This window comes from Metarhizium album (genome assembly GCF_000804445.1).
Source record: "Metarhizium album ARSEF 1941 chromosome Unknown scaffold_1, whole genome shotgun sequence".
Classification (NCBI taxonomy): Eukaryota; Fungi; Ascomycota; class Sordariomycetes; order Hypocreales; family Clavicipitaceae; genus Metarhizium; species Metarhizium album.
In genome coordinates, this window is record NW_024467575.1 from 2,955,162 (window position 1) to 2,972,703 (window position 17,542).

General features: G+C 53.4%; 4 protein-coding genes across 4 annotated transcripts; 3 read left to right on the forward strand and 1 right to left on the reverse strand.

Moving 5' to 3' along the window:
- Window positions 1–168: 168 nt before the first annotated feature.
- On the forward strand, window positions 169–2,466 carry MAM_00837 (pre-mRNA splicing factor ATP-dependent RNA helicase PRP43; the record flags this gene model as incomplete). The annotated part of the gene is made up of 2 exons (XM_040819636.1): window positions 169–491; window positions 558–2,466. 2 exons carry the CDS (start codon window positions 169–171, stop codon window positions 2,464–2,466), a joined length of 2,232 nt encoding a protein of 743 aa, XP_040682901.1.
- Window positions 2,467–6,939: 4,473 nt separating this feature from the next.
- On the forward strand, window positions 6,940–7,441 carry MAM_00838 (uncharacterized protein; the record flags this gene model as incomplete). Its single annotated transcript, XM_040819637.1, has 2 exons — window positions 6,940–7,002; window positions 7,115–7,441. The coding sequence occupies 2 exons, from the start codon at window positions 6,940–6,942 to the stop codon at window positions 7,439–7,441; spliced, it is 390 nt and encodes a 129-aa protein (XP_040682902.1).
- A 2,660-nt stretch (window positions 7,442–10,101) lies between these two features.
- MAM_00839 (uncharacterized protein) lies at window positions 10,102–11,789 on the reverse strand (the record flags this gene model as incomplete). Its single annotated transcript, XM_040819638.1, has 3 exons — window positions 10,102–11,034; window positions 11,108–11,381; window positions 11,452–11,789. 3 exons carry the CDS (start codon window positions 11,787–11,789, stop codon window positions 10,102–10,104), a joined length of 1,545 nt encoding a protein of 514 aa, XP_040682903.1.
- Window positions 11,790–14,036: 2,247 nt separating this feature from the next.
- Window positions 14,037–16,886, forward strand: MAM_00840 (uncharacterized protein; the record flags this gene model as incomplete). Its single annotated transcript, XM_040819639.1, has 3 exons — window positions 14,037–14,179; window positions 14,231–14,643; window positions 14,704–16,886. The coding sequence occupies 3 exons, from the start codon at window positions 14,037–14,039 to the stop codon at window positions 16,884–16,886; spliced, it is 2,739 nt and encodes a 912-aa protein (XP_040682904.1).
- Window positions 16,887–17,542: the final 656 nt, after the last annotated feature.

The following is a 17,542-nucleotide window of genomic DNA, read 5'->3' on the forward strand; positions in this document are numbered from 1 at the left end:
AGTCCAAAGACACCACGCCCAATCTTCATGCACTGTAGTGTGCCTGACGGCCCTTATCGATAGGCTCCATTGTCCCGCCAAAATTTTCGAGACTGATGACTGAACAAATGACTTCGACAACGTGCTCAGCATTCATGGGCCGCTCCACCGAGCAGCATCGTTGTCAAAATGTCCAATTTCAGCGATTCCAAGGCCATCAAACGAGCCAGCGCCGACGTAGACGAGACTCCCAGAAAAACGGCCAAGAAAAGCGATCGCGAGGAAACATATAACCCGTACCTCGCCCACATGGACCAGGAGAGCAATGGCTATGACGGCGATGAAGCGCCACCAGGTTCAATTTTGGCGGGCATGAAGCGCCGCCAAACCACTGCTGCCCAAGCCTCCAAGGCGGAAGATTCTGCCATCAACCCCTTTACGGGCAAATCCCACTCTCAGCAGTACTTCAGGATTCTTCAAACTCGCCGCGACTTGCCAGTGCACAAGCAAAGGTATGCAAATACTTCCCCGGTCCATCAGCCCCAAAGAGAGCAGAGGCTCTGACTCGATTGCTTCAGGCAAGAATTTCTCGACAAATACCAATCGACTCAAATTCTCGTGTTTGTCGGTGAGACTGGTTCCGGCAAAACGACCCAGATCCCCCAGTACGTTGTGTACGATGAGCTGCCCAAGCTCACCGGCAAGCTCATCGCTTGCACCCAGCCGCGTCGAGTGGCCGCCACGTCCGTCGCACAGCGTGTCGCCGACGAAATGGACGTCGCTCTGGGCGAGGAGGTCGGTTACAGTGTCCGATTCGACGACTGCTCAAGCCCCAAAACTATGCTCAAGTACATGACGGACGGTATGCTTCTGCGCGAAGCCATGCACGACCACGACATGTCTCGCTACAGCTGCATCATTCTTGACGAAGCCCACGAGCGCACGCTTGCCACCGATATTCTCATGGCTTTGCTGAAGCAGATCGCGGGCCGACGTCCAGACCTGAAGATTATTGTCATGTCTGCCACGCTTGACGCGCAAAAATTCCAGAAATACTTCAATGACGCGCCTCTGCTGGCTGTGCCCGGCAGAACGCACCCCGTCGAGATTTTCTACACGCCCGAGCCGGAGAAAGACTACGTCGAGGCCGCCATTCGAACCGTCTTGCAGATTCATGCGTCGGAAGGCGAGGGCGATATTCTCCTCTTCTTGACCGGTGAGGACGAGATTGAAGATGCCTGCCGCAAAATCAGTCTGGAAGCCGACGAACTACAAAGAGAGGTGGACGCGGGACCTCTGGTCGTGTATCCATTGTACGGAACCCTGCCGCCTCACCAGCAGCAGAAGATCTTCGAGAAGGCCCCGTCGCCGTTGAGAAAGGGAGGCCGTCCCGGCCGCAAGGTCATCGTGTCCACCAACATTGCAGAAACCTCGCTTACCATTGACGGCATCGTCTATGTCGTGGATCCTGGTTTCAGCAAACAAAAGATTTACAATCCTCGTATCCGAGTCGAGTCTCTCCTCGTGTCTCCCATCTCCAAGGCCTCGGCCCAACAGCGAGCTGGTCGTGCTGGTCGTACCAAGCCCGGAAAGTGCTTCAGATTATACACAGAAAAGGCATTCAAGAAGGAGCTGATACAGCAGACGTACCCCGAAATCCTGCGATCCAACTTGGCCAACACGGTTCTGGAACTGAAGAAGCTGGGTGTCGAGGATTTGGTTCATTTTGATCTGATGGACCCGCCCGCACCAGAAACCATGATGAGAGCCCTCGAGGAGCTCAACTACCTCGCATGTCTCGACGACGACGGCGAACTCACCACACTGGGCAGCCTGGCATCAGAGTTCCCTCTGGACCCTTCACTGGCAGTCATGTTGATTTCCTCCCCCGAGTTCTACTGCTCCAACGAGATGCTCAGCATCACGTCTCTTCTGTCCGTGCCTCAGATCTTCGTCCGGCCCGCCAACAACCGCAAACGCGCAGACGAGATGAAGTCGCACTTTAGCCATCCAGACGGCGACCACTTAACCCTGCTCAACGCCTATCACGCCTTCAAGGGCCAGGCTACCTCTGACCCAGATAGCCTCAAGAAATGGTGTCATGAGCACTTCCTCTCGTTCCGCCACCTGAGCAGTGCAGACAGCGTCCGCGCCCAACTCAAGCGCATCATGGAAACGCACGGCTTGGAGCTCGTCTCCACACCATTTGAGGACAAGAACTACTACACTAACATCCGGCGGGCGCTACTGGCCGGTTTCTTTATGCAGGTCGCCATGAAGGAGAGCTCAGGCAAAGTCTACCGCACCGTCAAGGATGATCAGGCCGTCTTGATCCATCCGTCCACCGTGCTCCGCACAGAGTTTGACTGGATCCTCTATAATGAATTTGTGCTGACGTCGAAGCAATACATCCGTACGTGTACGGGCATCAGGCCAGAATGGCTACTTGTGAGTGACAGACAGCCTTGGCCCCCTTCCCCCTGTTGACCTCGAGACCTGCCCTTTGGCGTTCAGTCCTTGTTGTCTCTTTTCTCGTTAATTCACGAACTTTTATTTTTTCAAATGCCACGCCCCCTCCCTCCCATTCCTCGAGGTTGCAGAATACTTACCAAGAGCGGTTGTGGTAGGAAATTGCGCCCGTCTACTATGATCTCGATACCTTCGAGCAGGGAGACGTCAAGAGATCGCTAGCCCGAGCGGCCGAGAAGAAACGGAGAAAGGAAGCAATGAAAGCTGGGCGATGAGGACTCGGCATGAAGCCGATACGACCCAATGACAATTTTCTTGCCACCACGAAGCGCCATTTCACCGCATTGAACTATCGAGATCTTTTGCACGGGCTGGACCATGGATGCATTGAAATGTCCTGTCTCCTGCCCCTTGAGACAACCCCGTCCAGCGGGATAGCGTGAGGATTATGCAGAAGTTGCCATACTCCTCCTTTTCAGAGAAGGACCAAAGGATTTTTTGAAGAGTGTTTCATCTATCAAACGATTACTCGTCGATTTGAGAAGCTAGGGAGAGAGGGGAGGGGGGTTTGATAGCAACAACCTGCCAGAGGGAAGGGGGATCGATAGACATCCCTCGCTACGACAGGGAGACGCTGCGCATAGAAGAATGTGCCCGGAGCAGGCAGGCCGGTAGAAATAGAGCCGTGGCAGAGAATATGCACTCTGATTCTTGCCTCCCAAGACAAAAAGCAAACAATTGTCAAGACGAAAATGCTATACATGACGGAAATTGCCCCAAGCACCTATTGTCGATGATGGTGGTTATTAGTTCGCCGCATTGTACAGGGGTGCTTCTTACCACAAGCCAACCAGCCGGATCGAGCCGTGTGCAATGCCATGTAAGAGACGCTCAGCTCACGTTGCCGTGTAACACGATTTGCTAGGTTATTGGACATGCAGCTCTTGTCACACACGACGGACACGGCAACGACACGCCCGGCGGCCCCTTTTGGGACGATGGCAATGGCGAGGCAGAGGATGCGCAAATTTGCAATCTGCACTTGATACTCCGTCACGAGGCATGGCATGGCATGGCATGGCATGGCATGGCACGGCATAGCATAGCATAGCATGGCATGGCATGGCATGGCGTCGCGGCATGTCGTGTCGGTGTCGTGTCGTTGCGCAACCCACCCAACTCCCGGGCTGTTGGAGCGGTCCTCTGCCACCCCTGCTTGCCGACATTCGTCGTGCCGCTCTTCTTGCTTCAATTTCTCTTTCTGTGCATCTTTCCGTGGCCTTTTCCCTGTCGGTATCTGGGGGGGCTTGGTCGGACAAATTGGGCCATGGGGGCTGCAGGCGTGGTGGTACTTGGTCGTACACATCGCAGATTAGATGGCCAAAGTTGACAGACGCCACCAACGAGCGTCGAGACTGGGCGAACCATGATCACCCTCGAGCTGCATGTTGGCCGATGACATCAGAGTGGAACGAATCCGCTTCAAGCACCGCGTTGACGCCGCCACTAACCACAGCACGGCGCTTCCTTCGCTTGCTTGCCGGCTCCGTGCGCCGGTGGTGAATATCGCTTCGCCACTGAAGGGGGGAAGGAAAACACGCACACACCAAAGTTGCAAAGGAAAACGAAGACATGAGCGGCCCGGTTCGTGTGCCGGAATTAGCTTCCGTCGCGGCGGCCACCAAGGAGGGTGGAGTCTCATGTATGCTGATTCTTCCGCGGAGAGGTTCCAGGTGTCGACAATTGCCCGCGCATATCGGGAATGCTATCCGGGCTACGGAATATATGCCGACTATATATCTCGTAGGTGGCACAGAGAAGAGGGGCCAGCAAGTATAACGACCAAGGCGTGCAAGAAACCGTGTTATCTCGGCATTACGGTGTGTGGCTTGCTGTCATGAACTAGTTATTAACTTGTCACGGCGGAACCATCTGTACTTGTCCTGGATGTAATAGACGACGGCCTAGGTTTGTACGCGGTATGGGGCCTCCAGCCCCAGCCCCCAACGCTCGGGATAATACTCACGGCAAAGCGAGATAGGCAGTAGCAGTAGATTAGAAGAAACTGGGAGAAGGACCAGAAGGGAAGAATAAGGAGGAAGGTCTTGGCCTACCGAGGCTGCAGCGCCAATGATAGATATTCCTCCTTCGCTTACCAACGACACATCTACATCTCTTGGGCTTCGACGACTGGCCAACCAACCAGACTTGGCCTTGCCACAGCCAAATATGTAACCCAGACCGCACTTTCGCCCATAAGCAGCAGGCAAAACTGTTGCTGTCATTCCGTTCTCTCAGGACCTTGCATCGGCCCCGCCAACTTGAGCTTCGCACGACGCATGATGCTCAGTGCTTGGAGCTCGGGGCTCACCTGGTGTCTCTCTCACCTGCAGCGCGATTGGGGAGAGGCTGTCGTTGTCTCTTGAAGCAAAAGGAGGCCAGACATGAGCCAACACGCGTGTTGTGTTGTGCATCAGCTAGCTACAGGAGACGTTGCGATGCGTACAATCATTCTGAAATCTGTACAAGACTTGTGGGTGTCGTTTTGCCGACCGAACGTGATGCAGGGCATGGTAAAGCCACAGACGGCTCCGGGTTCCATTTTGGGTTGGCTCTCCCCTGACTCCTGAGCAAGACATCCCCAGGATGAGTTGACAACTAGGCTGACGGGAGCATTGCCGACGCCTCACACCTGGTTTCGATATTCCTGTCCCACAAGCCCAAGCCGCGATATTCAACTCTGATGCCGTCAGACAACAGACAACAGACGACCCTTGCGGCCCGAGGGCGGAATATTGCAGTACAGTACTCCGTACATATTGCACATCGGCGGCCTTGCATAAATTGCTGGGCGACAGGGCAACATCTGCATGGGCCGCGATATGGTCAGGTTGCACGCCCGTCACAGCACTCGGCCACATCTTCTGAGATCTTTTATTCTTCAGTGGCAGAACCAAGACGAGGAATGGACGACAGGTCTAGATCGTCGATATTTTGGCAATCGCGCCGTGCTTCCCAGGGACACGCAGCGATGCATCAACGGCAATGCCCAAACCACTACCACCAGTTGCCACCAATTGCCACCACTGTGTGGGCAATTGATTTCTGGCTGCCAAGCCGTAGAGCAGCCATCCAAGTTTGTCGGGCAACTCACTGTCCATGCCATGCCGGGGTGTGTGGCATCTTGGCTGCTATTCAAGGCGTTGCTTGACCCGGACCTTCCGAGGGCCCTGAGCTTGGAGTTCTGTAGTGCCAGATCTAAAGCTGTACTTTGTACCATCTCATCTTTTGTCTTTGTTTTTCTGTTTTGTTTTGTTTTTTTGTTTTTTTGTTTTTTTGTTGTTTTATGTGTCTGTGTGAGTGTGCATGTGTTGGCGTCGAGAGGCCAGAACGGGGTACATGGATCTCCTGAGCTTCTTTGTTCACCGTCTTCTCTCGTGATAAACGGGAGACAATGCTGCTCGCGGCAACTCTTAGACTGGCTGTGAAGCATTAGCTGATTGATAAAATCGCCAACAACCAACGCCGCCGCCGCCAACAAGACCCGCTTTTGGCAGGGCCAGGATGATGGGACGATGGGACAACATGGAAGAAGACTACATACTGTATTAGTACGGAGTACTCCGCACTTGCATACAGAACGCGTCTGAGGACCTTCAGCAGGGGCGGTCATGTTGGATCGTCTTCCAGCCCATTGTTTGGACAAAGGGCGTCGTTGTATCATCGGTTTGTCTGCCAGTAGCAATACCTCAGCTCAAGGTACAAGATCTAAGCATCGTGTCCGCCTAAGAACCCACCTTGTCCGATATAGTAAAGAGTATCTGTGTATCAGCGTACAGAGTATGCATACGCCGCGTGTCAGACCAGACCTGCTCTTCAGTCCACGATAGACTCAACAGGGGATGCATGTCTTGTCAACCACACCTTGTGTCATTTGGGCAAAGGAGCTTGGCTCAATGCCGTCTTTTCGAGCGTCGACTTCTCGGCCCAAAACCCGAGCACAACAAGTACACGCCAGGTACGAAGTCCATGGACTGGCGTCTCCCAGGGCCGTTCGATCCTGGCGAGGCCCGTTTCCGGCCCTATCCATCAAGTTCCGATCCAATTCCCATGCCCAACGTGTCGTTCACGAGCTTCCGCTTCCCGCTCACCTATGCCGGCAATTGGGCTTTTGATACCATCCCTTTGACTAGCTCAGGACAGGTTCACAGAGACAGTAACAATCAAGACGCTGGAGAATGCCGAGAAAGAAACCCCCCCCCCCAAGATTCACGCCACATCCGGATCGCAGAGGTCGAGTGCGACTTCGAATATAAATATGTAGCTGGAGCTGCTTCGATTCTTGAGAGCTGGGCTCCCCTGGCACTCAAGCACATCGACCCTGTCAGTCTTCATCTTCATCTCCATCCTCATCAACGCACATATCACTGCCCACACCTACCTTCTAAGTCACCATCTTCCCACCAATTTTCTCCATCTCCCCTCGCCAACATGTCTGGAGGTTTTTACAAGTATCGTTGCAAATATTTTTATACCCACAATTGCCAGAACTGGGTATGGGTAAACAAAGCACCATGTGCAACTTGTATGGTAAGCCTTCATGCCAGGAGTCAGGTTCCTTCCTATTCTATCAGCCTTGGAATTTGGGTGCTAACAGAAACTACAGGCCGAAGGACGGGACGATGAGACGGCTCCTACTTCAGGATGGATGATGTCCCGAGACATCGCCGTGCCTTGTGTGCAGGATGGTGTTCTGCAGTACGCATTGATGGAGCTTGTGGCTCCCGCTGTTGCGGGAGAGGAGTGGTATCTCGGAGACAAGACTTCTCGAATTGACCCGGCAGGCCCAGCAAATGATGCTATCTCAGCACCAGCTGGAAATACTTCCACTGAGAATTGGACCATCCGAGATAAAGCTGCCCGCCCGCCGCCAGCTGTTCCGGTCACGAGTGCCATGCCCGAAGTCCCTGGCCTGGTGTCATCCGGGGAGTAGGTTTCTTTGAGCCCTCGTGCTCAGATGACTCAGAGGGTATGTATGCAGGTCCCTCAGCATTTGAGCATATCATCTTTCATCTGGGGAGTTGCCGCCCCGATTGGATCAAACTGCAGCAACTCTGGCACGAAGATTCGGCGAACAAGCATGTCTTCGGTAGGGCAAGGGCCGCAAGGCACAACAACTTGGCCTGACGCGCGTGGCAAGTTTGCAGGAAAGCGGACGATGGCCAGTGGAGCGTTCGATCTCCACTGAAGCCTTATTTTGCATAACAGGGCCTGACAGGGCCTGACCTAATAAATTGCAAGTGGTCAGGGTAACAATGCTAATTTCTCAATGTAATGGGTGGCAGACGGGGGATCTGAGTTTTCTGAACAAAGCTCATCTTTAATAAAATCTGGCCTTGTTTTTATTTTCTTCTCTCTCTTCGGGAATTGCTGTAGGATACGAAGCAACTACCCGGTACTTCATATCGCTGTTTAAATGAGGATAAAACAGTTTTCATGACCAAGAATGAGTCTCGTCGGTCCATGGTGCGTAGGAACGCTGGTCTGTGATATCATACACCATCGCCCGGGAACGTGTCCTTGCTGTTGACCGTTGTTTCGCAACGTTGGGTTCAAGGTGGGCTTGATAGATGTGGACCCTCCCAGATTCATGATTCTTGAGGGCGCCGTAGAGCACTGGAAGTTGGAACAATGTTCAGATTGTCATCCGTATTCCGTACTAGGGTACTAGGATCCGTTGTGCTGTGGTAGAAATTTGTTGGAATTCGCCTGTGTATGCGTACGAGTACGTAGTACGAGTACAGGTCGCAGTAGACATTAACGGGGGCGCTGCTCAGTTGGTCATCGGCCTCGGACGCAGAGGTCGTGCTGCAATACGCCAGCCAGACAATGATGCGCATGGTTATTCGAGCTTTCGAGTGCAAATGATGAGTGACCCTACTACGCACATTTTGGACGGTTGGAATTGGATGTTTTGCTTCCTTTCTTGTTGGAAGGGAGTAACTCCTCGCGGACGTTCTTTCCCGGCCCTGGAAGACCGTTGGTGGCGCCTGCCCACTTCTTGTCAAGCGCTCGACGCCAGGTGGCCTCACACTCTAGCACCGCCCCCCTCCAAGGAAAAAAAAACCGCTGAAGCCATTCTACCGAGTACTCCAACCGACTAAGAACCAAGTTCGAAAACAAAAGCACGTCACAAAGGTGTGTTCCAAAGGTGCCCAGCTTGTTCATCGAGACCCTCCTGACGGTGTTAGGTGCCCAACACGCCATGCGAAGGAGGGTCCCGAGTGACGAAAGCGAAAAAGAAGAAGAGAAGGCCATGAGGATTCACGACACCAAGCATCCGTGCGAGGATTTCCCTACCTGGAAAGTACAAGAGCTTTGGCATCTGGCACGACATTGAACATGCAATGCACATGAAAGTCGGGATCACGTTTTGGCCTGCCTAATGAGCACATTCTGCAGTCAGAAGCCCTGCAAACCCATTTGGATGAGGTGTCGTTGGACAAGGTTTACCCACGAGCACGAGGCTGGTCCATTTTATTGACTTGTGAGCTCATTGTTTCCAAGTCTTCCCAAGGTTGGCACAAAGACGGAAATGGGGTCTTCCTGTCAAGCCCATTGTGCCACGGACGTGTCTGGTGGGTCAGTCACCCTGATGCTCAGCTTCTCCATTTGCACTGGCCTGCAAAAGCGTGGAGAAGAGTATGTTGTTCCTTGATGATCTTGGGTTCAGGTCCACATTCGGGCGGTCAACCTTCTCTCGTCAGAATCCCCAAATCGCGACGTCGTTGGACCAAAGCTGAACCTGCTCTGAAGAAAAGATGCCTACGATTCATCCGAGACCAAAAGACATTGTACGATCAAACCCCTGTGAGTTTAGCCATGAGTGACCTGACAAAGAAGTTTGCGGAAGGTTGTGTAAAGGGACCTTGGGGTTAACAGCAACTCGGCTTGTTTCTAGCAGTAATTATTAACTACCTACTTAGGTGACTAGCTACCTAAGTAAGTACCTACTTTAGGTAGTGACTTAGCTACAATATGGGTCGCCTCCGGCCGCTAGGTTCAACATCAAGACTCCTAGATTTGATATTCAAATACGTAACAGGGAAGTAATCGACGACTTATCTTCGGATAATCAGGTACTTTTCCTGCCCCATATTCTCTCTGTAAAGATTATCTCTTATTGGCTTTTACCCCCCTGCTATGTCACTCCTGGCTAAACTTTCAGGGTCTGAACTGTACAACCCGACACCTGCCCCTGGCTTGAGATCGACCAGGGCCAGGAGGCCCAGGACAGAAGGCACGATGCTTTTAGTCCCTCTTGCGACGGGACTCTCGTGACGGGATAATCGCGACGATGCAGGCGCCTGTGCTCCGTAGAGTAGGCACAGGGCCTGAAAGCACGCCTACAACTCTGTCACCTGCATGAAAGAGCGGCAATGGCAATAAGCATCAACCCCCCACCAAGGAAGAAACAAATCCTCAATTGAAAAGAGTTTGACTTTGTTGCGGAAATGTACGCTGCTTGGATGATCAAGTAAGACGGTCTCGACATATCAACAGGCTTGCCCCCTACTCATTAATGCATTATGAAATAATATAATCTAGCAAGCACAAATCGAGCCCATCCGATCCGGGGCAAGGTTTGCGTGACTACAAGATAGCAGCCGCAGCCGTGACCGTCAGCGTTACAAATAAAGCCTTTGAAGCCCCGATCCGGGTCCGACCAGCGAAGCTTCCCTTGTCTCCAAGGCCAAGGGGTAGACCTTGTTCTCCAAATGTCACATTTTGGGGCACGGTACTGTTGAGGCAATGTCCGTTCTCGAGATCGAGATGAGCCAAGTCCTCGGGGACCTTGAAGAACATGTAGTGGCCCTGCGGGATGCCCTTGAAACCCGACGTATCGTACGGAAACTTATCACCCGAGTCCGTGGCGCTAGTATTTCGCAGAAAGATGCACGTCACTTGCCCGGGGTAGTCTTTGAACATCTGCGGATAAGCCACCATTACATCGTGGTTGCTCGTGTCGGCCACCAGGACAAACTTGCGCTTCGGAAACGTCTGGAAGATCTTGTCTAGCAGGAACCGTCGAATATGCAGCGTGGCCGAGGTATCTGAAAAGTTCAACGGTCTCGTATCAAACGATCCGAGAGGGTACGTCCGGTATATGAAGTCCATGTAGTTTCTCGTCGCCTGCTCCGGAGTCGTAGTCAGGTAATGAAAGTGCACGTTACCAAGGGACGAAGACCAATTGGAATAGATACTCGGCATGTTCATCCACGGCGTAAAGGGTCGAGCAAATGTGTTCAAGAGGCCCTCCTTGGGCTGGTAAATCTTGGTCACGCGCAGAATATCGTCAATGTCCGAAACGACGGTCAAACCCGTCGGAGGCACCAGGTACGCCGTGGCATTTCCCGAATCCGTCCCGTCGGCATACACGTTCAAGGTCTGGATCTGTAAAGTTTCGTTCCCAGGAGCCATGAATCCTCCATCAGGGCCCGTCGTGTTCCGAAGGTTAACAAACGAGTCGAAGTCCCCTTCAATGCTCGTGTTGTACGGCATATGAATCATTTGCGCACCGCCCTTCTGGAAAGCCACACCTCGCGGTTAGCACGTATTTGCAGGCATTGGAGGAGATATCTCGTCGGTCCTTCCTTACAGCTTTAACAGCACCCCCGGTGGCATTAGACTGCATCGCGACATTATTCTCCAGGTTCATGGTCACGCTCTTATTGCCCTGCTGCACCACGAAAATCGACCTGGTGACATTTCGTGCCTGCGCTTGTTCCGTCGCATTCAGGTCTTTGACACTCGTTCCGATCAGGAAGACGTTTGCAAGATGGTCAATCGCGCTCTGCGACACGTTGGGGACCTTGTACACGTTTCCGTGGATCCGGAGACTCCAGCCATGCTCGGTCCAGTTGCCATACGAGCTAACAAGACGTCAGTCAGTCAGCGCCTCGACACATGCTGAAAAGTGAATACAGACTGAGCGGTACTCACGGCAGATTCAGGACGTGCGTGGGTTCAGCATTCAACTCGGTGCTCGACACGCCGAGCGACTTTTCCACGGCAGTCCCCGCGGGGAAACCATTCGGAAAGTTGAGGATACCTGATTGCAGAAGAGAGGATGCTCTGCTCTCAACGTCGCTGGTCAAACCCTGCACGTAGCTCTTGACGTCGTCGCCGAGTCCTCGCTGGTCGAGCGCGACAGCCAGCGTCGGCGAAGGAGCCCGCTGCTGAACAGCACTCGCAACAGGCGTCTGCGCGGCAACGGGCGTCCCCGTGGGAACGGCCCAGCCCAGGGCGCCGCAGCCGACTAGCACGAGGGCACTTCTCATCGCTGAGATACCAATGGCAACATCTCCAGGTAGAAGGGGAAAGGGGTTCAGAAGTGCTCTGTGACTACGATGTGTGTTTGGGGGGGAGCAAATCAACAATCATGCGTCTGCTGTGGGCCACCCGCCCATCGACCTCGGGAGCGTCATCCTACATCTCGAGAGACGGCGTTTATCTTGTTCCTGCAGCGGCATGGTGACATCACTCTGCACGGGCTGGCTGACGCTGGCGCACGCCACGTTACTCTATTGGGTCTCTGGTCTTGAGGGCATGACCGCTGCGAAACGGGGCGACTCGACTCCAACCACCTTGCAGAAGTCAAAAAAATTTCTGATCCCGCCAATCGACATGTGCTTCCCGGGATGCGTACGAAAACCATCTGCACTACGAGAACTGATGTCATTGGCGGGGAGATGTTTTCCTACAGCCTTACACTTTACACCCATATGACATATTCTTCAATGCCTTGTTGTGCAAATCGTGGGCCGGCACGATGCCACAGATGCGCGTCTTGAACGAAGCCCCTGCAATTTTCTGTTAGACCTCGAGCTTCTGTTGTGTACGGAGTGTGAAGGGTAGACTTATCCCCTGGCCGCTGGGGGGGCTGTCCTCTCACCATTGCTGGCACGAGGACAACCAGAGCTGCCTTGCTCCTTCGAGGCCTGCTCTTTGAAACCAATTGATTGGGGGCCAACTAGTTACCAGCTTCCGTTCATCTCCATGCCAATTTCTCCATTTGCTTCAATCCCAGACAAGTACGAAACTTTGACTCCAACTCAGGATGGGTCCCGGGATGAGGCATGTAGCAATCAACAGGGCAGAGAATCCAGGGCCGCATGGAATTCATTGACAGATGCTCCCGCGATTTCATCGGCTCGGTGACCAGACCCAGGTAAAACGCAGTAACACGAGACTCGACCGTCAAATCAACAATTCCTTCTGTGTGTTCTTCGCTGCCAACAAGGACTAATTTTTGTATCCTCTCCATCATGCATCGTCGATGCTAGCTTGCAAGGAGGGCATCAACGCGCGGACAAAAGATATCCATAAAAACCGCGCTTTCGTCTTGATTCATTCCTTTCGGAAGGCTGTCAAGGAAGTTTTTGAGGGCCAATGGCACCACAAAGATTGACTAGCGTCTTCCGGCATTGCTCACTGATGCTTGCAATGGAAAGTTAATGCGTCTGGCCAGGCCTGATGTGGTATCACACATGTTGAGAGTAACCCCAGATGTGGTCCCAAGTGCTTGTCGACGACACGGGCAGAGGTGACACGGCGAGGAGGAGCCTGGATGACGGCGAGACATCCGAGAGCATGTCAAGCTTGGTGACGGGGAGTATCAGTCGAGTGTTTCTGTTTGTGCCTATGAAATCCTCACTACGCTCGTACTTGGCAAGTGTTCCTGCAAGGCAGTCCATAGGTCATGTTCAATGGAAACGCAGTGACTGATGGTATGTGTCCAAACATTGGCTCAGCTCTCTCCGCTAGCCTCCCAATCGGCCGTTTCTCTTCTTGTCTGTCGACATTCTTTTGGACTGCCTACATTAGCCAACGTCACGGTTCCGTTGGATTGAGCTGACGAGTGTCCTCAGACCAGAGGCTCTTATGAATACTCATGGCTCAGATCTCTTGGAAAGTGTTCTCCCATCAGTCCGCCGCGAGAGGATCCAATACGGCCGGCCGCTTTCCAGCGGTCGGCAGATGTGGCATCACTTTCAGGCTTAAAAGATGTATCGAACGACTGACGCAATACTCCAACCAGATCTTTTCTTAGGGTTAAGTTCCGAGCTCGATCCCCTGAGGAAGTGAGACTCGGTAAACTGTACAGGAGGCGACGCGAGGAAAGGTGCACCGTGTTTCGGGCGCGAAGGAGTGAAGCATGGCGTGGAGGAGTCTCTGTTGGAAAGCTGCTGTCTGTGTCTGGTAGGTTGTGAGCAAGAATAGACAAGTGTCGTTGACGACTATCCGGGACTTGGTTGTGAGAAGATCGAGATGAACGAGGCCGGAAATCAAAGCAGCGGGCCAATAAATAGTAACAAGGTCGTGTCTTGAAGCTACGCGCGCGGCGCGTTGGACACGAGAGCAGCTGACTTCGCGTCGAGTTTTTACAGTGCGTTTACGTGCGAATATGGTTTTCCGCACTGTATGGCGCGCTGCGTCGCAGAAACCCTCCATCGAGTAATTTGTAGTGGCGAAGGCGCATATGGGACCATATCATCTCCAAATGACCATGTTATGTAGCAAAATTCATGGCTGAATCGTCCGATACGGCGTCTTCTAGACCTCAACTAGTTGAAGGCCTAGTGGAGGCGGCAAAAAGGGCTTTCGACCCTGCATCCCATGAGGGGAGCCGGCAGTCCTATCTCGACACATACAATGGGATTGTCGCAAAGTAAGTCGATTTCTCGTCGAAATCTGTCACGACAGCCTAACGCAAGAACAGAACTGAAACATGGAGACTCTTGCCGGTTTTGAACTCGTTGGTCAAGCCCAATGTTCTTCCTCCATGGCTACGGAAGCCGCTGTTTCAAACTCTCACATTGGTGCCAATGCGCTCCGACGGAGTTCGCGGCACCATGGAATTTATATTTTCTGTCCACCCCAGCAACCAAGCCGGCGCCAGAGACTCGGAACAGCCTCAAAAGAGCGGTGCAAGCATCACTCACGAAGCCGTGGCTGTTGCTACAAGACTGCTGTCAACCGTGCCATCTACTCTGGGGGCCGAGGACTGGTACGGTGCTATTGCACCTCAGCTATGTCAACTTCTGGATGGCGACGCCGGTCCGGATCTGGCCAAGACGGCTGCTCAGATCATTGGGTTCGGGATTCTTGGTAAGAAGGCAACGGGCGCCCCAGGTAAGCACGTCCGTTGTTGACATTGCATCGCAATTGCATCACATTAAGAATGGAGAACAGGGGCAGCAGGGTGGAATGCATTCGTGCAGCCACTGCTCGAACAGATCAATCCGTCCCTCAGAATGGCAGAAACCGGTACGCTTTTCCCCAGAAGCGAACAAGACAATGGTGGTTTTGTAGACCTTAGCCGTGGCCGGATTGTCGTTTCCAGCGTCCAGCTTCACCAGGCACTGAAGCGGCTGCAAGTCCTGATTTTGTCAAACCCATCACCTGGTCTATGCATGAGGACGTTGAAACCCGTAATCATCCAACTTTGGGCACTGGCTTCCATCTCGAATCCACCGGCAGCGGTTTCGGAAAAGTACAGCCTCCCGGCCCAAGCTCTAGTGCAAACATATCTGAAGCTATTTGGGAAGACGGAAAGCGTTTGTCCCATAATTCGGAACATTCTTTGCGAAGGGTCTGTCAGCGGGTCAAGCGATTTCTGGCAATATCGAATCGTTGACGAATCAAACATAGACGCCATTGTTCCGATCCGGTCCCCGTCAGACGACGCACATATGTTGGCAGAGATAGACACGAAGGCCGATAAGCTTGTGCAGATTCTTGCGCAGGCCTGTTCGAACGAGGAACTACCTGCTATTTTTCTTTTCCTCTTGCAGCGTTGGGTCCGAGTACTGGAGGGGCAGGGTAGTCCCGGAATTACAACGTCCAGGGACGAAGCGATGACTTCGCCCGTCACAGATCTAGCTGAAGTTGCTGTGCTACAACGACTCCTGGAACTGCCCCCGGAGAAGCTAGTTGGTCGCTTTGACCAACTTTTGGACATCATTTGTCAGATTCTCAAGGGCGATGGCAGCACCCCCCTTGGAGACGACGTCGTTTCGGTCGCACTAAGCCTCCTGAATCTTGTTGTTACGGCACCGAGCTTTCAGAGATCGGATATCAAGCCGGACTACTTGAAGCAGATCGGAGACTTGCTTGACAGGATCAGTAGCTCGGGAAGCTCCGAGGTGTCTGGTACTGCCCGGAACCTGGCAATGCTGCTCCAGTATAGGGACGAAGTTGAGCCGGGGCGCGAGAAATCAGCATCCGCCCCGTCCCTCCGCCAGATTGAGGACAAGAGGACTCACAACTTGGCCATGAGCTACATCACGGACAGCGAAAGCCCACCGCCGGTTGTTTCAGAGGGTCTCAACATGCTGTCAATGCTCATACTGACGGAGAGTCCGATCTTGGATATCACTGCCATCACAGCTCTGATGTCTAGTTTATTGAAGGACAGTGAAGACTACGTTATTTTAAGAGTGGTCAAAATCTTCACGCAGCTGGCCAACAGACATCCCAAATCGACTATTGGAGAGTTGCTCGATAATTATTTCGATGCCCAAGAAAAGTCTACCACTGACGTCCGTCTCAGATTTGGAGAAGCCCTAGTTCAGGTCATCGAGCGGCTGGGTCAGACGTTTTCAGGAGACGTGGCCAGGCAGGCCTCGGAAATGTTGCTGACTGTTGCTGGTCGACGAGGACACAGGCCAAAAACCATGGCCAAGCAAGCGCGAGAGGAAAAGCTGGCTGCCTTGAGGCGATCCCGCGCTTCGAGCAAGGACGACGAGGACGAGGACGAGGACGAGGACGAGGACGTGGACGTGGACCTCGAGGACGAGAAGCGAATGACGGAAGAGGAGAAGGCCAACAATGATATACTAGCACGAATCCTACAAGGCTGGGAAAGCAAACGCGGCAGCGAAGATGTTCGGATGCGGACATCGGCCCTCTCCGTGTTTGGTGTTGCGTTGGAGACCAACATTGGTGGTACTGGACCAGCGCTTGTGTCCGACGCAGTGGACCTTTGTATCAACATTCTGGCCATGGAGAGAGATGCTCAACACGGCATTCTTCGCAGGGCGGCCATCATGGTTGTCCTCAGCTTCGTGCGAGCATTGCACCAAGCAAGAGAGTGTGGGCGCTCGCTCGGATTCGGGCTCACGGAATCTAGCAAGGGGGATATCCAACGGACGCTGGGTTACGTCGCGACCACGGACAACGACGGGCTTGTGCAGCAACATGCACGGGACGTCGTGGAGAGTTTGCAGAACTGGCAGGCCGGCAGTTTGCTTCCGCAACCAACCGGGACGAGTGCGAGCGGCTTGGCTCGTCTCGCCGGGCTCACTGTCAATCCGGAAGCAAGCCTTGACCAGCCATGGGAGCGACGTCGTCCGAGAATAGAAGAGGTGGAATGACCCTTGGATCAATCTGGGGAATATTGCCGGCCCGGGGATGTTTCGTTCTTGAGCGCAACAGTGGTGCGACGTGCAGCGTCTTGGAACATGGGATGGAGATATCGGACAGAATGCATCCCATGTTCAGGCAGGCAGGGTCTCGGCTGATTGCTGCGCTGGTGACTCGTGGCACGTCATGCGCGGCCACGAACGGGATACGACAGTGAGATGTACACCAGGTGCTCGATAGGCTGAGCGGGTTGCAACACGTTCACGTTCTACTCTGCAAAGGGGCGCGAGGTGGGAACAGGCGTTTCTACAGACATGTCCAGGGTAGCAGTGTTTGTGGTATGAACAGGTTACAGCCTTACAGGATCGAGGCCTGGGCAGCAACACCCCTTGTGCCCAAGGGGCTGGCTGGTCATGGTCATTTCAGAATATGGAGGCAGCGTTGTGAATCCTGCGAGATGCACCGCCTCCACACTCTGCCTCTGCCTCTACCTCTGCCTAGACGTGTTGTGGAGTAAAGATGCGGATTCAGGTCGCAGTCACTGTCCTGCAATTTGCAATTCATCGTACTTTCGTACGAACAGGGAGGTTGTTGGTGGGCATGTCACGCACAGAGCACCGCAGCCGACTTTGCTCGGTGGCTGTTTCAGCATCCGACGTCATGGCCA